We start from the raw sequence: 16,382 nt of genomic DNA on the forward strand, positions 1-16,382 counted from the left end.
TATTTGAGCATAAGCTTTCGTGAGCTACAGCTCACTTCATCGCATCCATACTGTGGAAACTGCAGAAGACATTATATACACAGAGACCATGAAACAATACCTCCTCCCACCCCACTCTCCCGCTGGTAATAGCTTATCCAAAGTGACCACTCTCCCTACAATGTGCATGATAATCAAGGTGGGCCATTTCCAGCACAAATCCAGGTTTTCTCACCCCCCCCCCCCCCCACACACACACACACAAACTCACTCTCCTGCTGGCAATAGCTCATCCAAACTGACCACTCTCCTTACAATGTGTATGATAATCAAGGTGGGCCGTTTCCAGCATAAATCCAAGTTTAACCAGAAAGTCGGGGGGGGGGGGGGGAGGCGTAGGAAAAGACAAGGGGAAATAGGCTACCTTGCACAATGACTTAGCCACTCCCAGTCTCTATTTAAGCCTAAAATAATAGTATCCAATTTGCAAATGAATTCCAATTCAGCAATTTCTCGCTGGAGTCTGGATTTGAAGTTTTTTTGTTGTAAGATAGCGACCTTCATGTCTGTAATTGCGTGACCAGAGAGATTGAAGTGTTCTCCAACTGGTTTATGAATGTTATAATTCTTGACATCTGATTTGTGTCCATTTATTCTTTTACGTAGAGACTGTCCAGTTTGACCAATGTACATGGCAGAGGGGCATTGCTGGCACATGATGGCATACATCACATTGGTGGATGTGCAGGTGAACGAGCCTCTGATAGTGTGGCTGATGTTATTAGGCCCTGTGATGGTGTCCCCTGAATAGATCTGTGGGCACAGTTGGCAACGGGCTTTGTTGCAAGAATAGGTTCCTGGGTTAGTGGTTCTGTTGTGTGGTATGTGGTTGTTGGTGAGTATTTGCTTCAGGTTGGGGGGCTGTCTGTAGGCAAGGACTGGCCCGTCTCCCAAGATTTGTGAGTGTTGGGTCACCCTATTGCCAGCAGGAGAGTGAGTGGGGGGGGAGGGGTGAGAAAACCTGGATTTGTGCTGGAAATGGCCCACCTTGATTATCATACACATTGTAAAGAGATTGGTCACTTTGGATGGGCTATTACCAGCAGGAGAGTGAGTTGGGGGGGGGGCGGCGAGGGTGAGAAAACCTGGATTTGTGCTGGAAATGGCCCAACTTGATTATCATACACATTGTAAGGAGAGTGTCACTTTAGATAAGCTATTACCAGCAGGAGAGTGGGGTGGGAGGAGGTATTGTTTCATGGTCTTTGTGTATATAATGTCTTCTGCAGTTTCCACAGTATGGATGCGATGAAGTGAGCTGTAGCTCACGAAAGCTTATGCTCAAATAAATTGGTTAGTCTCTAAGGTACCACAAGTACTCCTTTTCTTTTTGGGAATCATTAAGAAAAGGATAGATAAGAAGACAGAAAAATATCATATTGCCGCTATATAAATCCATGGTACATTCACATCTTGAACACTGCATGCAGATGTGGTCGCCCCATCTCAAAAAAGATATACTGGAATTAGAAAAGGCTCAGAAAAGGGAAACTAAAATGATCAGGGCTATGGAACAGGTTCCGTATGAAGAGAGATTAATAAAACTGGGACTTTTCAGCTTGGAAAAGAGACAACTAAGAGGGGATATGATAGAGGTCTATAAAATCATGACTCGTGTGAAGAAAGTAAATAGGAGTGTTATTTACTCCTTCTCATAACACAAGATCTAGAAGTCACCAAATGAAATTATAGGCAGCAGGTTTAAAACAAACAAAAGGAAGTATTTCTTCACACAACGCACAGTCAACCTGTGGAACTCATTGCCAGAGGATGTGGTGAAGACCAAAACTATAACTGGGTTCCAAAAAGAACGAGATAAATTCATGGAGGACAGGTCCATCAATGGCTATTAGCCAGGATGGGCAGGGATGGTGTCCCTAGCTTATTTGCCAGAAACTGGGAATGAGCGATAGGGGATGGATCACTTGATGATTATCTGCTGTTCATTCCCTCTGAAGCACCTGGCATGGGCCACTGTCAGAAGACAGGATACTGGGCTAGATGGACCTTTGGTCTGACCCAGTATGGCCATTCTTATGAAAAATCAATTTCACAGCTTGTAGGCTCCCTGCTGTGAAACTGAGTCTCTAAGGCTCAAGCAGTCAGCCCCAGGGCAGGGGGAGAGCTCCTGCTGTGAGCTCCACTGCCAGGGCTGACAGCCAGGAGCCTTGCTGATGCCTCCCAGTGAGGAATTGGGGCAGGGAAAAGGAGAGCCCGAGCCCAGCCATCTCCTGATGCGGGGGAAGAGAGCCCAAGCCCCGACAACTGCCAGGCTTGGGCTCTCCTTCCTCCCCAATCCCTCACCAGGAATCAGCAGAAGGGATCCGAGCTATCAGTCCCGGTGGCAGTGATCTGGGCTGTCAGCCAACAGGTGATGTAAGTAATGCAGTGTCCACACAGACACTGCATCACCCCTAAATACATCAACCTAAGTACTACGCCTCTCACAGAGAAGGAGTTATTATGTCGATGTAGTTGGCAACTTACATCAGCAGGAGCACCATTCTATTGTAGACACATATATTTAGATCAACATAAGCTGCCTTATGTCGACCTACCTCTATAGTGTAGACCAGGCCAAAGTCTACTAGTCTGGATAAGAGGACCAGCACCACCTATTTAATTTATATTGCCACATCTCCAAGGCCACACACCTACTTAATTTATATTGCCACATCTCCACTCCTCTGCCAATAAGTTAACTTCTGTCCCCCCAAATAAATAATTTTGAAATATACACACCAGTTAAAGTCTGGCCAATTCCCTCCTCTACCTCCCACTCTGAATAAATGAAATATAGCCTCCTCGCTGGTTCTCACTGCCCTCTCCTATATCTTGGGGATGAGGAGTTGCTATATCCCTTTTCATCTCCTTCCCCTATCACTACACTTTCTCTCTCCTTTCCCTATCTCCCTCTCCCGCACACTGAGTCTCCGCACCCACTCACCTTTTCCCTCCATGTTCCACCATGGTCTCCTGGCCCCTGCACAACTCCCAAATTTTCCCTCCCTTTCCAGTACAGTTTCCTTTGCATTTTCCCTATGCCACCTATTACCCCGTACTCCCTCAGCCTCCCTTCTGCATCTGAAATTTAACTCCTTTTAGCACTCTCCCTGAATCCTGATTCCCTTGCATGCCCCTCAATCCCTCCTGCAACTCATACTCCCCTGACCCCCTTATTCTCCTACTTCTGAGATCAGGAAGTACAATTAAAAAATAATTCATCTTAAGGACCCTTGCCACTGACTCCTAAAAACTAATTTTTAAATATCCAGAATTAATCTGCAATATACAAATATAATAAAAGGTGAACTCTGAGGGCAGGGCCATCTAATTTCCTCACATTTTTGTGGAAGGCCAAGCAGAGTCAGCTCCCAGCAAACAGATTTAAAAAAAGAACAACAGTTCCATAAACTGGTTTATGTTCAGTCATAAAACATTAAAGCAAAGCTTGCATATGATATCAGACATTAGACATAAAACAATTACAATACAAAATATCGTGATGCAGATTATGATATCTGTTACAGTGGTCTGGACACAAAATTGTATTACATTCAGCACAATGACACTAGTACTTAAGGTTGAAGGATACTTCCCATTATAAGTCCCTGTTTTCACTTACTTATAACTTTGCCAAATTTAAGCCATTTGGGCTGAAGTTTTCCATGCTTGGTTTCTGCCTCAGATTCAATTTTTGAGAAAATGTCAGCAAAAATGGGTAATTTATGTCCAAGAAAAGGTATGGGGAAAATACATTGTTTTGCCCATGTTAAGTCTGGCATTTCTTTAACTTTTAGTTCCAAAGTCAAGCACAGTGTACTTTTAATGTAATTTTTGGATGGTCATTTAATTTGGGGCCTTGTTTCACAGTGCTACATTGCTCCCATTCCAAACCTTACACTGAATGGTTTTTACTATCTGACAGCAGTAGAGAAGTATGTTGTGCTGGCCCTGCGTAGCTTACTACACGAGTACCCACATTAATCATGATAATTAATACTGCTAATGTTTCTAGCATTTGGCACTCGGAGAAGATCAAAACAGGTGCAACATCAATGACCTCAAAGGAATGGCACCCACTAATTCTGAGGCGGAATTTGGTCTCTTGTATCTATCCCCAAAAAGGCAAACGGGGAAAACTAGCAAATGAAGAACATCTAGCTGCGTAGTAGGGGAAGCTGTTGTAAGTGCACCTTCACAGCACTTTTCATATTCTGTTTATCTTTTTTGTAACCCTGTCCATCTGCCACTCACATATGGCTCCATCCACACCCCATCTTTGCATCCTAGCATCTGTCCTCCTTTCGCTCCATTTCTCCATCCTTATTACCAACCTCCACATTTCCCACCAACTCTGTTTCTCTTTCTCCCCCATCTTCCCACTAGCCCAAATCCAGATGCCACATCCACACCCTCCTCTGCCTACTTCTCCTCACCTCTGCTGACATGTGGCCCACTCGTGGCCCTCCCTCTGTCCCCACTCTCCACCTCCCACACCTGTTCCTGCCACTGCCACCACCACCACCCCTCTCATATCACCATTCCGAACCTCATGCCCATCTTCCTCCTTCCCTGCTCCCTCCTCCCCTTCTCTTGCTGTCTCTGGAATGCCCTCTCCATCTCTAAAAGATCACAGCCATCCACGAGTCATACCTTGCTCCCTCCAGCTCTTGGCTTTCACAGAGATCTGGGTCCCTTTATCTGACACTGCTCCTATAACTGCCCCCTCTCACATTCCTCAAACTGGATCACACTGTGGTGTGGATATTGAACTTCTCTGCTGTTCCTGAAGCTTCCAACCCCTCTCTCCCCCTGTGACAGAGTGCAGGGAGTGAGTACTTATTGAAAAGCCGGGAGGCGGGCAGGCGCAAGGCTCCCGACATCTGAAAGCCTCCTCCCCCAGCCCAAGGGGAAGAGCTACTGGACCTGGGAATCAAACAATTACGGGGGACAACTAAGGAATTAACAGTCAGGAGTGCGGGTCATAAGTACAAAATCAGGGATCCAGAGCAGGACACGGAACAGAGAACCCCGGACAGCACCTACTGCTTCTGAAAGGTGTCTAGGGAGCCAGTGGAAGCCACCCAGAGGAACTCTGCCCAGATACGTGAGCCAAGGGAAGAACAGCAATAGGCCCCACAGTCGCAGAACATTCCCTCATTCAGCATCCTCCTCCTGGTGTTAAAGATGCTTACTTTGGCCAATGCCAGGAGGAGGTTGATGAGGTCTCATGACTTTATGGGGTCATGGACGGGGTGTGCATAGATAAAAAGGTGTGGGGGAAGTGCAGCCAGAGCCTTAAGAGAAGGTTCTGGAGGATCCGGAATTGAGCATGCAATCGGGTCACTTAGTGCCCCAGGAGAAGCTGATTGCAGGTAATTATATGATCAGGTTGGTGGGCTGGGTGGAATAAGAATTCAATTGGCCCCATCAGCCGAGGGCTGATAAAAGAGGCACAGGAAGGAAGTGCAGGGGGAGAAGAGAAATGGAGGAACAGGGCTAGCTGAGTCTAGTCATACAGCGGCCTCAGAGTAGGGAGACCTCTGTTCCCCTCAGGTTCTGCTAGGAGGGCCTAAAGCTCAGTAAATATTGTAAATAGGTGGGAGCCTGGAGGAATGTGGGGATATTGGTGAAGGGGAATTGAAATAAAGTTTCACTGAGAGCACACTTGGTGAAGTCTGTGCCATTTCTGCAGGGAAGAGGATGGGGCAGAGATGGACTCCTGCTACACCCCCTCTTCCTCCTCTTCTGAACAGCACTGCTTCAAATTTGTCTCTCCTCCTCCATGTTGCTGTCATCCACTGTCCATCCAACTCCATCCCATCAGCCTCTCTCTTTGATTTCAGTCTTGGCCCTCTCTTCTCACATTCTCCCACACTCATCCACAGAGACTTCCATTTCCATGCTGGTGACCCACTGGACTCCTTAGCTGCAAGTTTCCTCACTCTCATCTCTTCATTTCACCTGCACCCTTGGTTCAACTCTCCCACTCACTAAAAGAGCAAATCTCTTAACTTCGGTCACCAAGCATTGCTCTCTCTATTTTCTCTCTGTGGCAAGTTTCCCTTATCTGACAACTACTTGGTCTCTTTCAGCATCACCTATCAGCTCCCCACTCCATCCCCACTCTCATACATCAGCACTCTGCTTTTCCATGACTTCCAGTCCATCAGTGTTGCTGACTTCTCATGCTCACAGCTCACTCCTCTCTTAATGTGGTTGCTGATTCTCTCCATGCTTCAGTCTCCTCCACCTTTGTCTCTTTTGCCCCTCTCTTCCAGTGCAAGTTTTGCCCTACCAACCCTCTGCCCTGACTCATCCCCAACATCTGCTTCAGCTGCTCCTACTCTAGTGCTACGGAGTCTCTGGCAGAAGTCTTGTGACCAGGCTGCCTTCCTCTTCTACAAATTCATTCTCTCCTCCTCCAGTTCTGCCATCTTGCTAGCTAAACAACTCTACGACTCCAAATTAACTGAATCGCACATTCAAAATCCCAGTCCCCTTTCCACTGCCTTTGACTCACTCCTCAAACCTGACCCACCTCCTGCTTCCATTTCTCTCTCTGCCAAGGATCTCACCAATTACTTCCAAGATAAAACTGATATATTATATGACTTTTCCCCCTCAGCTTGCCTTCCTTCTCCCCTTGCCATCCTACAACTCTCTTCTTCTCTCCTCTCACCCCCCACCACCACTTTCCCAGTGATCCCACCCCATCTCCTGCTTTCTCTCTCTCTCTCTCACACACACACTCTCTCATCCACTTCTTTTCTCTTTTTTTTAAACCTCTCACTCCCCCACAACTTGCCTCTTCAACCACTGCTCCATCTCTAAGATCAATGAACATGCTGTCTACAATCGCTGTCTGGAGTCTCTCTCCCCCAGTTCCATCCTAGAACTCCAATCCAGTTTTTGACCCTTAAACGCCACTGAAACGATTCTCACCACGGTCTCTAATGGCCTCTTCCTAGCCAAAGGTCAGAATCAGTCCTCCATCTTAACCTCCTTTACCTGTCAACCACCTCTGAAACAGTCAATTACTATCTTCTTCTGTTCTTACTTGGCTTCTGTGACTCTGTCCTCTCCTAGTTCTCCCTACCTCCCTAACTGCTTCTTCAGCCATGTCCTCCAGAGGATCCTCCTAATCCCATTCAAGTTTCTGTGGCGGTTCCTCGAGGGCTCGGTCCTTGACCTCCATCTCTTCTCCCTTGACAACCTCATCTGTGGACAACCTCATGTGAAAATAGATTCAGCTACCATCTCTATACTGAAAACTCACAGGTCTACCTCACTACTCCAGACTAGTCTCCTGTACAAATTAATATCTCAGCTTGTCTCTCTGACATCTCCCTGTAAGTGAGCTGATGGTTAGACAAGTGCAACCTAGATTAAAAACTGTATTTTAGCTTTCCCAATCCCTCCTCACTACCGCCTTTCTCAATTACTCAAGACAACACCATCAGCCTGTCTGTCACTGTGACCTGCAACCTCGGCATCATCTTCAACTCAAACTTCTTTTTAGGTCCTCACATCCAGGCCAAATCTTGCAGTTTTTTTGGCCTAGCATCTCTAAAATGTGGCCTTTCCTATCTATCTAAACAACTAAAACTCTCATCCAGGCTCTCCTCATCTTGATTCTCAACTACAAAATCCTTTTCTCCAGCCTTGACAAATGCAATCTTGCCCTGCTCACATCTATTCAGAGTGCTGCTACAAAGATCATTTTTCTAGCCCATCACTTTGACCATGTCACCCCTCTCTTCACATCCCCTGACTGGCTCCCCCTTCTCTATCAGATCAAACAGAAGCTATTTGCCTTCACTTTCAACTCTCACTTTCTTTTGAGATGTCAACTCTTGTTGACTTATTATTTCCTTGGATTCCCCCATCTGTTTGTATCTATCTGCTGTCTCCTGTCTTACACAGACTGTAAGTTCTTTGGGGCAGCAAATGACTTTTTGTTCTGTGTTTATACAATGCATAGCACAATGGAGTCCTTGTCCATGACTAGGGCTCCCATTAATACATAAAACAACATGGTAGGAAGAGAAAGAAGAGAAAAATGAAGAGGAAGAATTAGACATCTGCTCATGTTAGCTGAAAGCAAAAAAATATACTGAGTCTAGAAAAGCTAATTCTGCCATTGAGAAGTAGCAAGAGAGATGGGAAAGGGCTGAATCACGCTGCAGCATGGTTCTCTGGAAATTACACACCTCCCTAGTTTTGGGGGAGTGGGGGAGACAGAGAGGGTAAGGTTGATGGTGGAGAGTTTAGTATCACTGGTGGGACAATGTCCCACTAAAACCAGTTTCATAGTGAACCTAGATGACTTATTAAGTTTAACTGCCTAAACATCCTCTACACTACAGAAGGTTTTCAGTCCATATTTAAGGGCTAAATTCTGTCCTCTGACACAGCTCCAGCTGAAGTCCTATTATTTAGCCAGAAGACTTCATACACTACTCCAGCTTATTCCTTCATGACCCCCTCTACTCCCAAAATAAACGCTGCTATTTGAAGACATATTCCTGTTTGTACCATGATGATTTTCCCCAGCAACATCAGATGACAATGTCAGAGGTTTATAACTCCAGAAGAGAAGCATTTAAAAATATGATGACTTTATGAAGCTATATCCAGTAATAAGGGGAGAAAATGCACAAATATGTTTTGAAAGGAATAGCATAGTGTGCGCAAATACATTTTTATTAAAAACTAAATATAAATTAAGGTTTTAAAATTTTCCAGAATGCATCAAGAGATGCAAGTATTCTTATACTCTGGAAAATAGCAGGAAATGGCTCCTTCTCACTCAGATTATTTATACAGCTCCCAAAAGCATGCTAGGCACTTCACAGAGACATAAAAAGACAGGTTTCTGAAGGTCCCTGCCCCAAAGAGCTTACAAATTTAAATAGACATCATAAAGATACTGCATGTGTATTCAGAGCCATGTCTCTTTATTGACATCAATTTTTACTGCTTTTTACTCATTAGTCGTCCAAAGCTTCAACAGCTAAGAGAGAGCAAGCTGAATTCTATTCCTTTTTGTGCATTACTGTTATTTACTGAGTTTCAGTCAATCGGTTACACCTCTCCAAACCCACTGAAGGCAGTGGGGTTGCTGTAGATCATTCATTTCAGACACTAAATTCAATTTTGGTCTCCAAAACCTTTATTATGGGGGATAATGAGGAAAAAAACATATTGTGACTGAGAGTACCCAGGGTGAGTTGCGGGGCTGGCAGTTATGGAATCACTGAGACACAATAATCATGGAATCTCCACAAAGCCATTTGCAGACTAGAACCAAACTTTAAGAGGAAATGGTGGAGATGAGAAAAAAAATCAATACCCACACCACTATTTAAATTTAGTTCTGAGGCTAAACTAGACGTAGGGGCTTGATAAAACCAGCCTCCCCTAAAACTCATTTCTTTAATTCACATAGTCCATCAGCAATAATCCAACAAGAAATTTAAAGAAACAAAAATAAAATTAATTAAAATATTCTACACTTTATGAAATAGGACACACATATGTAGATAAATCATGGCTTGTAATTCTGCCTTTTATGTAGTGTTTACCACACTAATTTTTCAGATTTTAAACTCCACAATCCAGGAATTTGTGTATCCATGCACACACAACTATAAGTTTTATTTTTTAAATAAAAATCCATGCAACTAACGTAACATTTGCTACATCACATTGTTCACTGCTCATGTGTTATGCTCCTTTTCTCTACCCTTAGTTTGTTCTGTCTACTTGGTTTCTATATTTTTTTTTACTATGCTCATCACACAGTATCTGAGCATCTTCCAGTTGCACATTAAATGACATAATTAACATCTGCCACGTGTGGACTATTCTCTCATCCTCTCCCCAGGAGGAGACTTGTATGTGCAGTAGAGTATTTTGTTTTGGTAGGGTTTTGTTTGTTCGTTAGTGATATGCATGTTGCTACATGTTTATAAATTAGAGAAAGCAAGTTTGAAGAAGTACGCCTTGCACTTGGAGCACTTACTGCACGCATTTAGATTGAAAGCTTTCTGGAGCAGGGACTATCTACAGTTCTGTGTGTACAGCAGCTAGCACAATGGGGCCCTGTTCTCACTTGGTCCTTAGGCACGACCATAATAAATATAATAAATAATAAAAAATTAGTATTTGGTTCTTACAGATTTCAGTACCAGCCTTTGCTATACAACTTTTTCTTAAAACCATTCACAAAACACATACATGGATTCCAGCCATCACTAAATGAGTTTATGGAATAACAATTTCTAAAATTTTTCATGACCCCATGATTAGTGGCATCTCACAAAATTCACTACAGTTGATGGGTCTTTTTTATTATTATTAAAGTCACAATTTAAAAAAAAGAGAGAAAAATGACCTTAGCAATAGCAGTGGTAAAGTCAGGCTTTTGTTACTGAATGTGCACAGCATTAAAAAGTCATTTCACATTTGTAGGCCCTGCTACAATATGGGCATCTGGAACCTATACTAGAAATAGAAAGCTTACAAATGTTAATCTTTTTTTAATCTAGATTACTGATTTTGAACATCCCCTCCCCCAAACATATGACCCTGAGCAGAGCTATCAGACACTAATTTAAAACTTTTTAAAACTTACTTATTACTACATATGCAAAGATTAGAAAGTATGATATAAAGTGCCTGATCTTCAGCACTGCTGCACACTTGCAAATTGATTTCAGTGGAAGCTGCAGATGCTCAGCACCTCTCAGGACAGCATCCTAAGAATGAAAAAATTGCAGGAATGGTGGAATCACATATCTTGTACAACAATACTGACATTTTTGTCTGTTCCAAGAACAGACCTTTCCTAACTCTCTTTCTTCTAGCAGCAGCAAACACTGATCAGATTCTGGTACTCAAATAACACAGTACAAATAGTCCGGAAGGGAAGTAAAAAGGGGAGCAGGGTTACAATTTAATGATTTCTGCAAACTGTCCATCATTTGTTCTGATCTACTCACTGGCAGAAGCTAGAAAACTGCTTCTACCCCACCTTCAAAAGAAACTTTTAAAGGGGAGGCTCAGTCATTAATGAAGTTTAAAATCAGATAATTAGCAGATAAGAGTAAGATGGAACCACAACTATTCTACAATCCACCAGTTTTGTAAGTGTTCAGTTAGCAAACTAGTTCTTTCGTGTCCGTTGATTAGAAATCCAAACACTACCCAGTCGTCTGAACAGTATTCCTTTTACCATCCCCCATTTCAAACACTACATTCTTAAACTTTACACAGTTACATAACCAGATTTCCTAGATTTTAGTACCATACTGTATGCTGTAGTTTAGTTAGCACACTGAAAACATATATACTAAGGTTTCAAATCTGTGTTAGTGAAATCAGAACACATTTGTCACATTTACTTTACCTTTTCAACCACAAGCTTCACTAAGTGTTGTTTTTCATCAAGCTGATATACTAGCTTCTATCAAACCGCTAGAAAAAAAGTGTTGTTTTCTCTATTTGGCAACATATAGACAGCTTTTTACCAGAGCAACATCTTTAACCTGAAAAACCAGACAGACCACCAAACATGAAGGACGTGAATGTCAAAAAATTGAATATGAACCTAGATTTGATAGATTTAAACCTATGAATATTGTCCTTTAATTCTTGAGACTTTAATTCCATTTAATTTTGTAAAAGCAGTACTCCATTTCATTAAATAATTTCAGGATCTCAGTAGGAACAACCTATTGCTGATGTTTTGCCAAAACTGCTAAAGAAATCAATGACAGTGAATAAGCAGAGTGACTGCCAATACAACCTCTAATGCAGACTTGTAAAATTCTGCGCACCCTGGGTAAGTATTTTTGACAGACCTGTAAAATACTGGTTGTATTCATTATCGTACAGAATAGATGAGCAGATTTTTTCCTGAGCTAGTAAGTTTTCATGGCCATTTTGCCAGGCTTCTCTAAAGAAGATTTGTCACATACCTGCAACCTCTAAAGATGCAAATTGAGATATAACATACTGATTGTGTTTCTTTGAAACCAACCAGCAATGTAACATTGGTCTGACCTGAAAACAAACAGCTGATAGCCAGATTAAAAAAGACAGGAACCAAACATGTTCAAGTTTATATGTACAGCATTCTCCTGATTGTAAAGAACAGTGGAGTTTTCAAGAACGTTGTTAGTTCATTCTCTTCAGACCCCCCAAAAAATGAGTACATCAGTTCAGCCAACTACACGTATTAATGTCATGAACTTGGGGTGCCCAACACCTGAGATTGTCTTAAAAATAATGACCTTTTTAAAAATAATATGTCGGATTCTTTTTCTTGCCTTCTTATCTTTAAGGGTTCACATTTTCAGGTTTTTTCTCAACAATTGGGAAGCCTAGAAACTCACTCTTTAAAAAATTTACAGTTGAGATTCTCACATAATCATATAGTTCCAAGAGAAACGGCTTTTAAAAATATATAAATAAAATATCCTGAGACTTGTGATAAAACCAGGAGATCTGACAACACTACTTACAGTTACTTGCTTTAGACCGAAATAATTTCAGTAACTGTTCATTTAAGTTTAGTAAATTTTAGGCAGAAAAAAAGACTTTCACATTTATAAATATTCTCTAAAAAACACTGCCATTGATATTTAATTGCTGACCTTAAAATCTGCTTTAAAAAGGTATAATTAAATACAGGCGTTTAAGAATAAGTTTCTGTGGAGGGAAAAATTACTTCAGGAGCAAAACAGTAATTCCTTCCATACAGATTATTTTGAATTCAAAGTCAAGGGTTTAGGGGCTGGCAAAACAGGAAAATCTTGAAAAAGGCATTTAAACAACAAATGCTCTGTTTTGTTCACATATTTAAGATACTTATATAATTGATAGCTTGTGGCATTTTTTTGTGGAGAGGGACACTTCAAACCTAGCGATTCTCAAGATTTTTGTTTAAAAGTTTAATTGATTTTTTAACATGAACATACTGCAAAATAAGCAAAACCAAACAGACACACAGTACATCAATTGATGGAACAAATTACACAGCAAACAAGATTATTTTGTTTACAAGTTAGTTCAGAGAGGCTGCTACTACAATCAAAATAGGCAGAAACCTTTATTTTGTTACACACAGGACAAGAGACAGGATGGGTTGTACCAGACCTGTCCCAACTCTCCTTTGCATGGGGAGGGAAAAGACTCCCTCCTCAGTTTTTACCGTCTCCCTCAGGTGAGGGAGGATGTTGCCAGAGAAATTTCAAATTTCTTTAACAAAAAACCTCCCTCCATGAGACAGACACAGCTCCCCTCCCCAGGGGTGTTGCAAACCGCTGGGGTGCAGCCAGACACTGCCCGGGGGGCGGGGGGAAGAGAGGTAAAAGGCCCTGTATGGCAGGCTGAGGGGGGCACGGCCCCCCGGGGGTGGGGGAAGACAGCCACAGCCACCCTGCCAAGGAAGGGGGCTGAGCCTCTGGGGGCCGGGGAAGAGGGAGCCACAGCCCCCCTCCCCGCGCCGGCGGAGGGGATCGAGCCTTGGGAGCTGGGGGGAGGCAGCCACAGCGCCCCACGCCGGCGAGGGAGGCCCAGGGAGGAGGTTAAGCCCCGGGCCAGCCCGGCGAGCCCCGCTCCGAGCGGCCGAAGGGCGCTTTCCCAGGCAGTCGGAGCAGGCGGCGGCGAGCGCCTGGTTCCCCGCCGCGGCGGACAGAGCGCGGCGCCAGGCCGGAGGGGGCTGCGCAGCCCCTCCCCGCCCGAGCTGCCCCCGGCTCTCACCTCCTCGATGGCCGCCACCGTGTTCCTGCACTGAGCCATCCGCGTGGTGAAGTTGGAGGCGGTGGGCGACTTGTAATCCTCATTGGTCTCGGACACGAATTCCGACACGGAGATCTGGTCCGGCATGGCGGGGCGGGGACGGGGGGCGGGCGGCTCCGAGGGAGGAAAGGGGGGGGCACCCCGCTTACATCGCTCAGCAACCGGCGGCGGCGGCAGCGCCCTGCTCACACCCCACCGCCGTCTGGCGTGTGTTGTTCTCTCCTGCGTCCGCACAAGGAAATTCCCCGCAGCCGCTCCCCTCCCTCTCGGTCACCCACGCGGGGGGGGCGGGGGGTGCTGCACGCCCCTCCCCCTGGCAGCACACAGACTGGGGAGGCCACCGCACACCCCTCCCCCCGGCAGCACAGACAGTGGGGAGGCCACCACACAGACCTCTCTCCCATCGTACAGGCTGGGGGAGGCCACCACACACCCACCACACACCCCTCCTCTCCCTTGCCACCGCACAGGCTGCGGGAGAACTGCTACACACCCCTTTGTAATCGCACACTGAGGGAGGTCACCACAAACCCATCCCCTCCCTATGACACAGTGGGGGGAAGCCACTACACACCTGTCCTCTCCCCCACATCACACTGGGGAAATTGCCACCCCCCACCCCCTATAACACAGGAGGAAAGGCCACTACACACTCCTGTCCTCCTTCATCACACACTAGTGGAGGCCACTAAACACCCCGCCCTAGTCACTGTTGTGGGAGGCCACGACACAACTCTCCCCTCTGGCATCATCCACTGGCAGAGGCCACCATGCAACACTGCTCTTCCCCATCACACACTGGGAGGATTGGGGCCACCACACACCCATGCCTTCCCGACTATAGGCTATGGGGAGCTGCCAGACATTTCTCCCACAGTATATACTGGATCATGCAATAAATTATATCTGTAAATCAGATAAAAATATCTATGTTAAAATGAAATCAGGCTGAGAGTACATGCACACAGTACATCAATAATGTAATGGTTAAATACATTACAACAATTTTGTAAATATCCCAGAAACAAGCACTACAAATCCAAGAAATTCACAGTTCAGGTTAAAGAAAGCTAAACATTAAGGTATGGAAATACAATTAAGACACCCACAGACCCTTAACTCGGCCTTGTATTGTTACCATGAGGAAACTGCTAAGTGAAAACTATTCTATCTTTAACAATCAGTTTAATCTAATCTAAGATCATGAAGGTTAAAATGCCTTAATCATAATTGTATGTTTATTGCATGGTGTCAATAGGGTCAAAGAAAACAATATATGCTAAATTTCTTAAGGGGCCCATTTAAAAAAATAATTTTAACTCATAAACATTTATTTGTAAATTCTTAGAAATGTAATTCTGTACTCAAAGAGTACATGTTGTAAATTGTGCAGAACAACTCACCTTTAACTATGGAGTCACAAACAGCACTTCTATAATACACTCAACTAGTTAGACGGTTGCAAAAGGGCAGTTAGATGGGCATAAAGCTTGTGTGATAAAGTATGGAAATACCTACAGCATAAATTAACTAAATTTCTTTCAGTCCAAAGGCTCTCAGGGCTTTTCCCAGCCTATTAGCCCAGGGTTTCGGATATGTCTCTGGAAGTCTGTGTTTTGTCCTACAATCTTCTCGCTCTTCCATTCATTTTTGTCATTATTACCGATTATTTATTAGTGTATTTTTAAACGTCATCACAGGTGTCCAGAACATTAGACGGGCACTATCGTAGTTTGTAAAAAATCCAAGTAAATAAATGTGAGGCCATTTGGGTATTACCTCTTTCTGAACCCATACCAGCTTTTGTTAGCAAAGGAGACAATAGAACTTATACTAATTTTTCCTTTAACATAACGAGAAAGAGTCTTCAACAGCATATCCTAGGCTGATGGTGGCAAATCAGGTGATGGACTGTCACCATCCCTCTACCAATCTTTTTCTTTTTCCCTTCTCCCTGACTCTTACTTATAACTCCTTTACTCTTACTAACTTCCCCAAGCCAGCCATGCTTCGCCCTACCTTTACCCCTCATTTAAAACCAAAAAACAATTCTTCACCATATTCATTTGCTCGTAAGTTCTATCCCCAAACATCTTCACTGGTTTTGTGTCTTATAGGCCTTTGCAGCAAAGCGGTTATGATAGGGTACCCAGAGTATTGTAGGATGGAGCCAGGATCCATGCATCCCTTATTTCCTGTTTCAGTCAGTGGGAGTTTCCCCCCATTTTTGTTGTGATGCAGTTAAATAACCGCAGCAAGTTCCCAACCTGTGAGTAGACTTATTTTGTTGCACTGAGCTGTGCCTTTACAAAAGCCCCAATCCTGCAAAGACTTATGCACATAGTTAATTTTACTCACTGTGGGTAGTCCTGGGACAAGTCAGTGTATAAAGTTAAGAATGCATGTAAATCTTTACAGGACTGGGGCATTAGATTGTAAATCCTGTGGTCATGGATTGGATCTTATCTATATTTATAGAATACCCAGAACAACAGAGACTCAGTCATACCTGAGGTCTTTTGCACTGTACC

General features: G+C 43.8%; 1 protein-coding gene across 2 annotated transcripts in view; it reads right to left on the minus strand.

Annotated features, from left to right (window-relative positions):
• Positions 1-14,142, minus strand: part of ASAP2 (ArfGAP with SH3 domain, ankyrin repeat and PH domain 2) — a 168,895-nt gene extending 154,753 nt beyond the window's left edge. Inside the window, exon 1 of one of the 2 annotated variants that reach the window (XM_048845460.2) lies at positions 13,813-14,142. In XM_048845460.2, the coding sequence (XP_048701417.1) occupies positions 13,813-13,938 (126 nt within the window). In that variant the 5' untranslated portion in view covers positions 13,939-14,142. The remainder of the gene's footprint in view (positions 1-13,812) is intronic. The other variant, XM_048845461.2, reaches the window with a different exon arrangement.
• Positions 14,143-16,382: the final 2,240 nt, after the last annotated feature.

Source organism: Caretta caretta, chromosome 3 (assembly GCF_965140235.1).
Source record: "Caretta caretta isolate rCarCar2 chromosome 3, rCarCar1.hap1, whole genome shotgun sequence".
Taxonomy (NCBI): Eukaryota; Metazoa; Chordata; order Testudines; family Cheloniidae; genus Caretta; species Caretta caretta.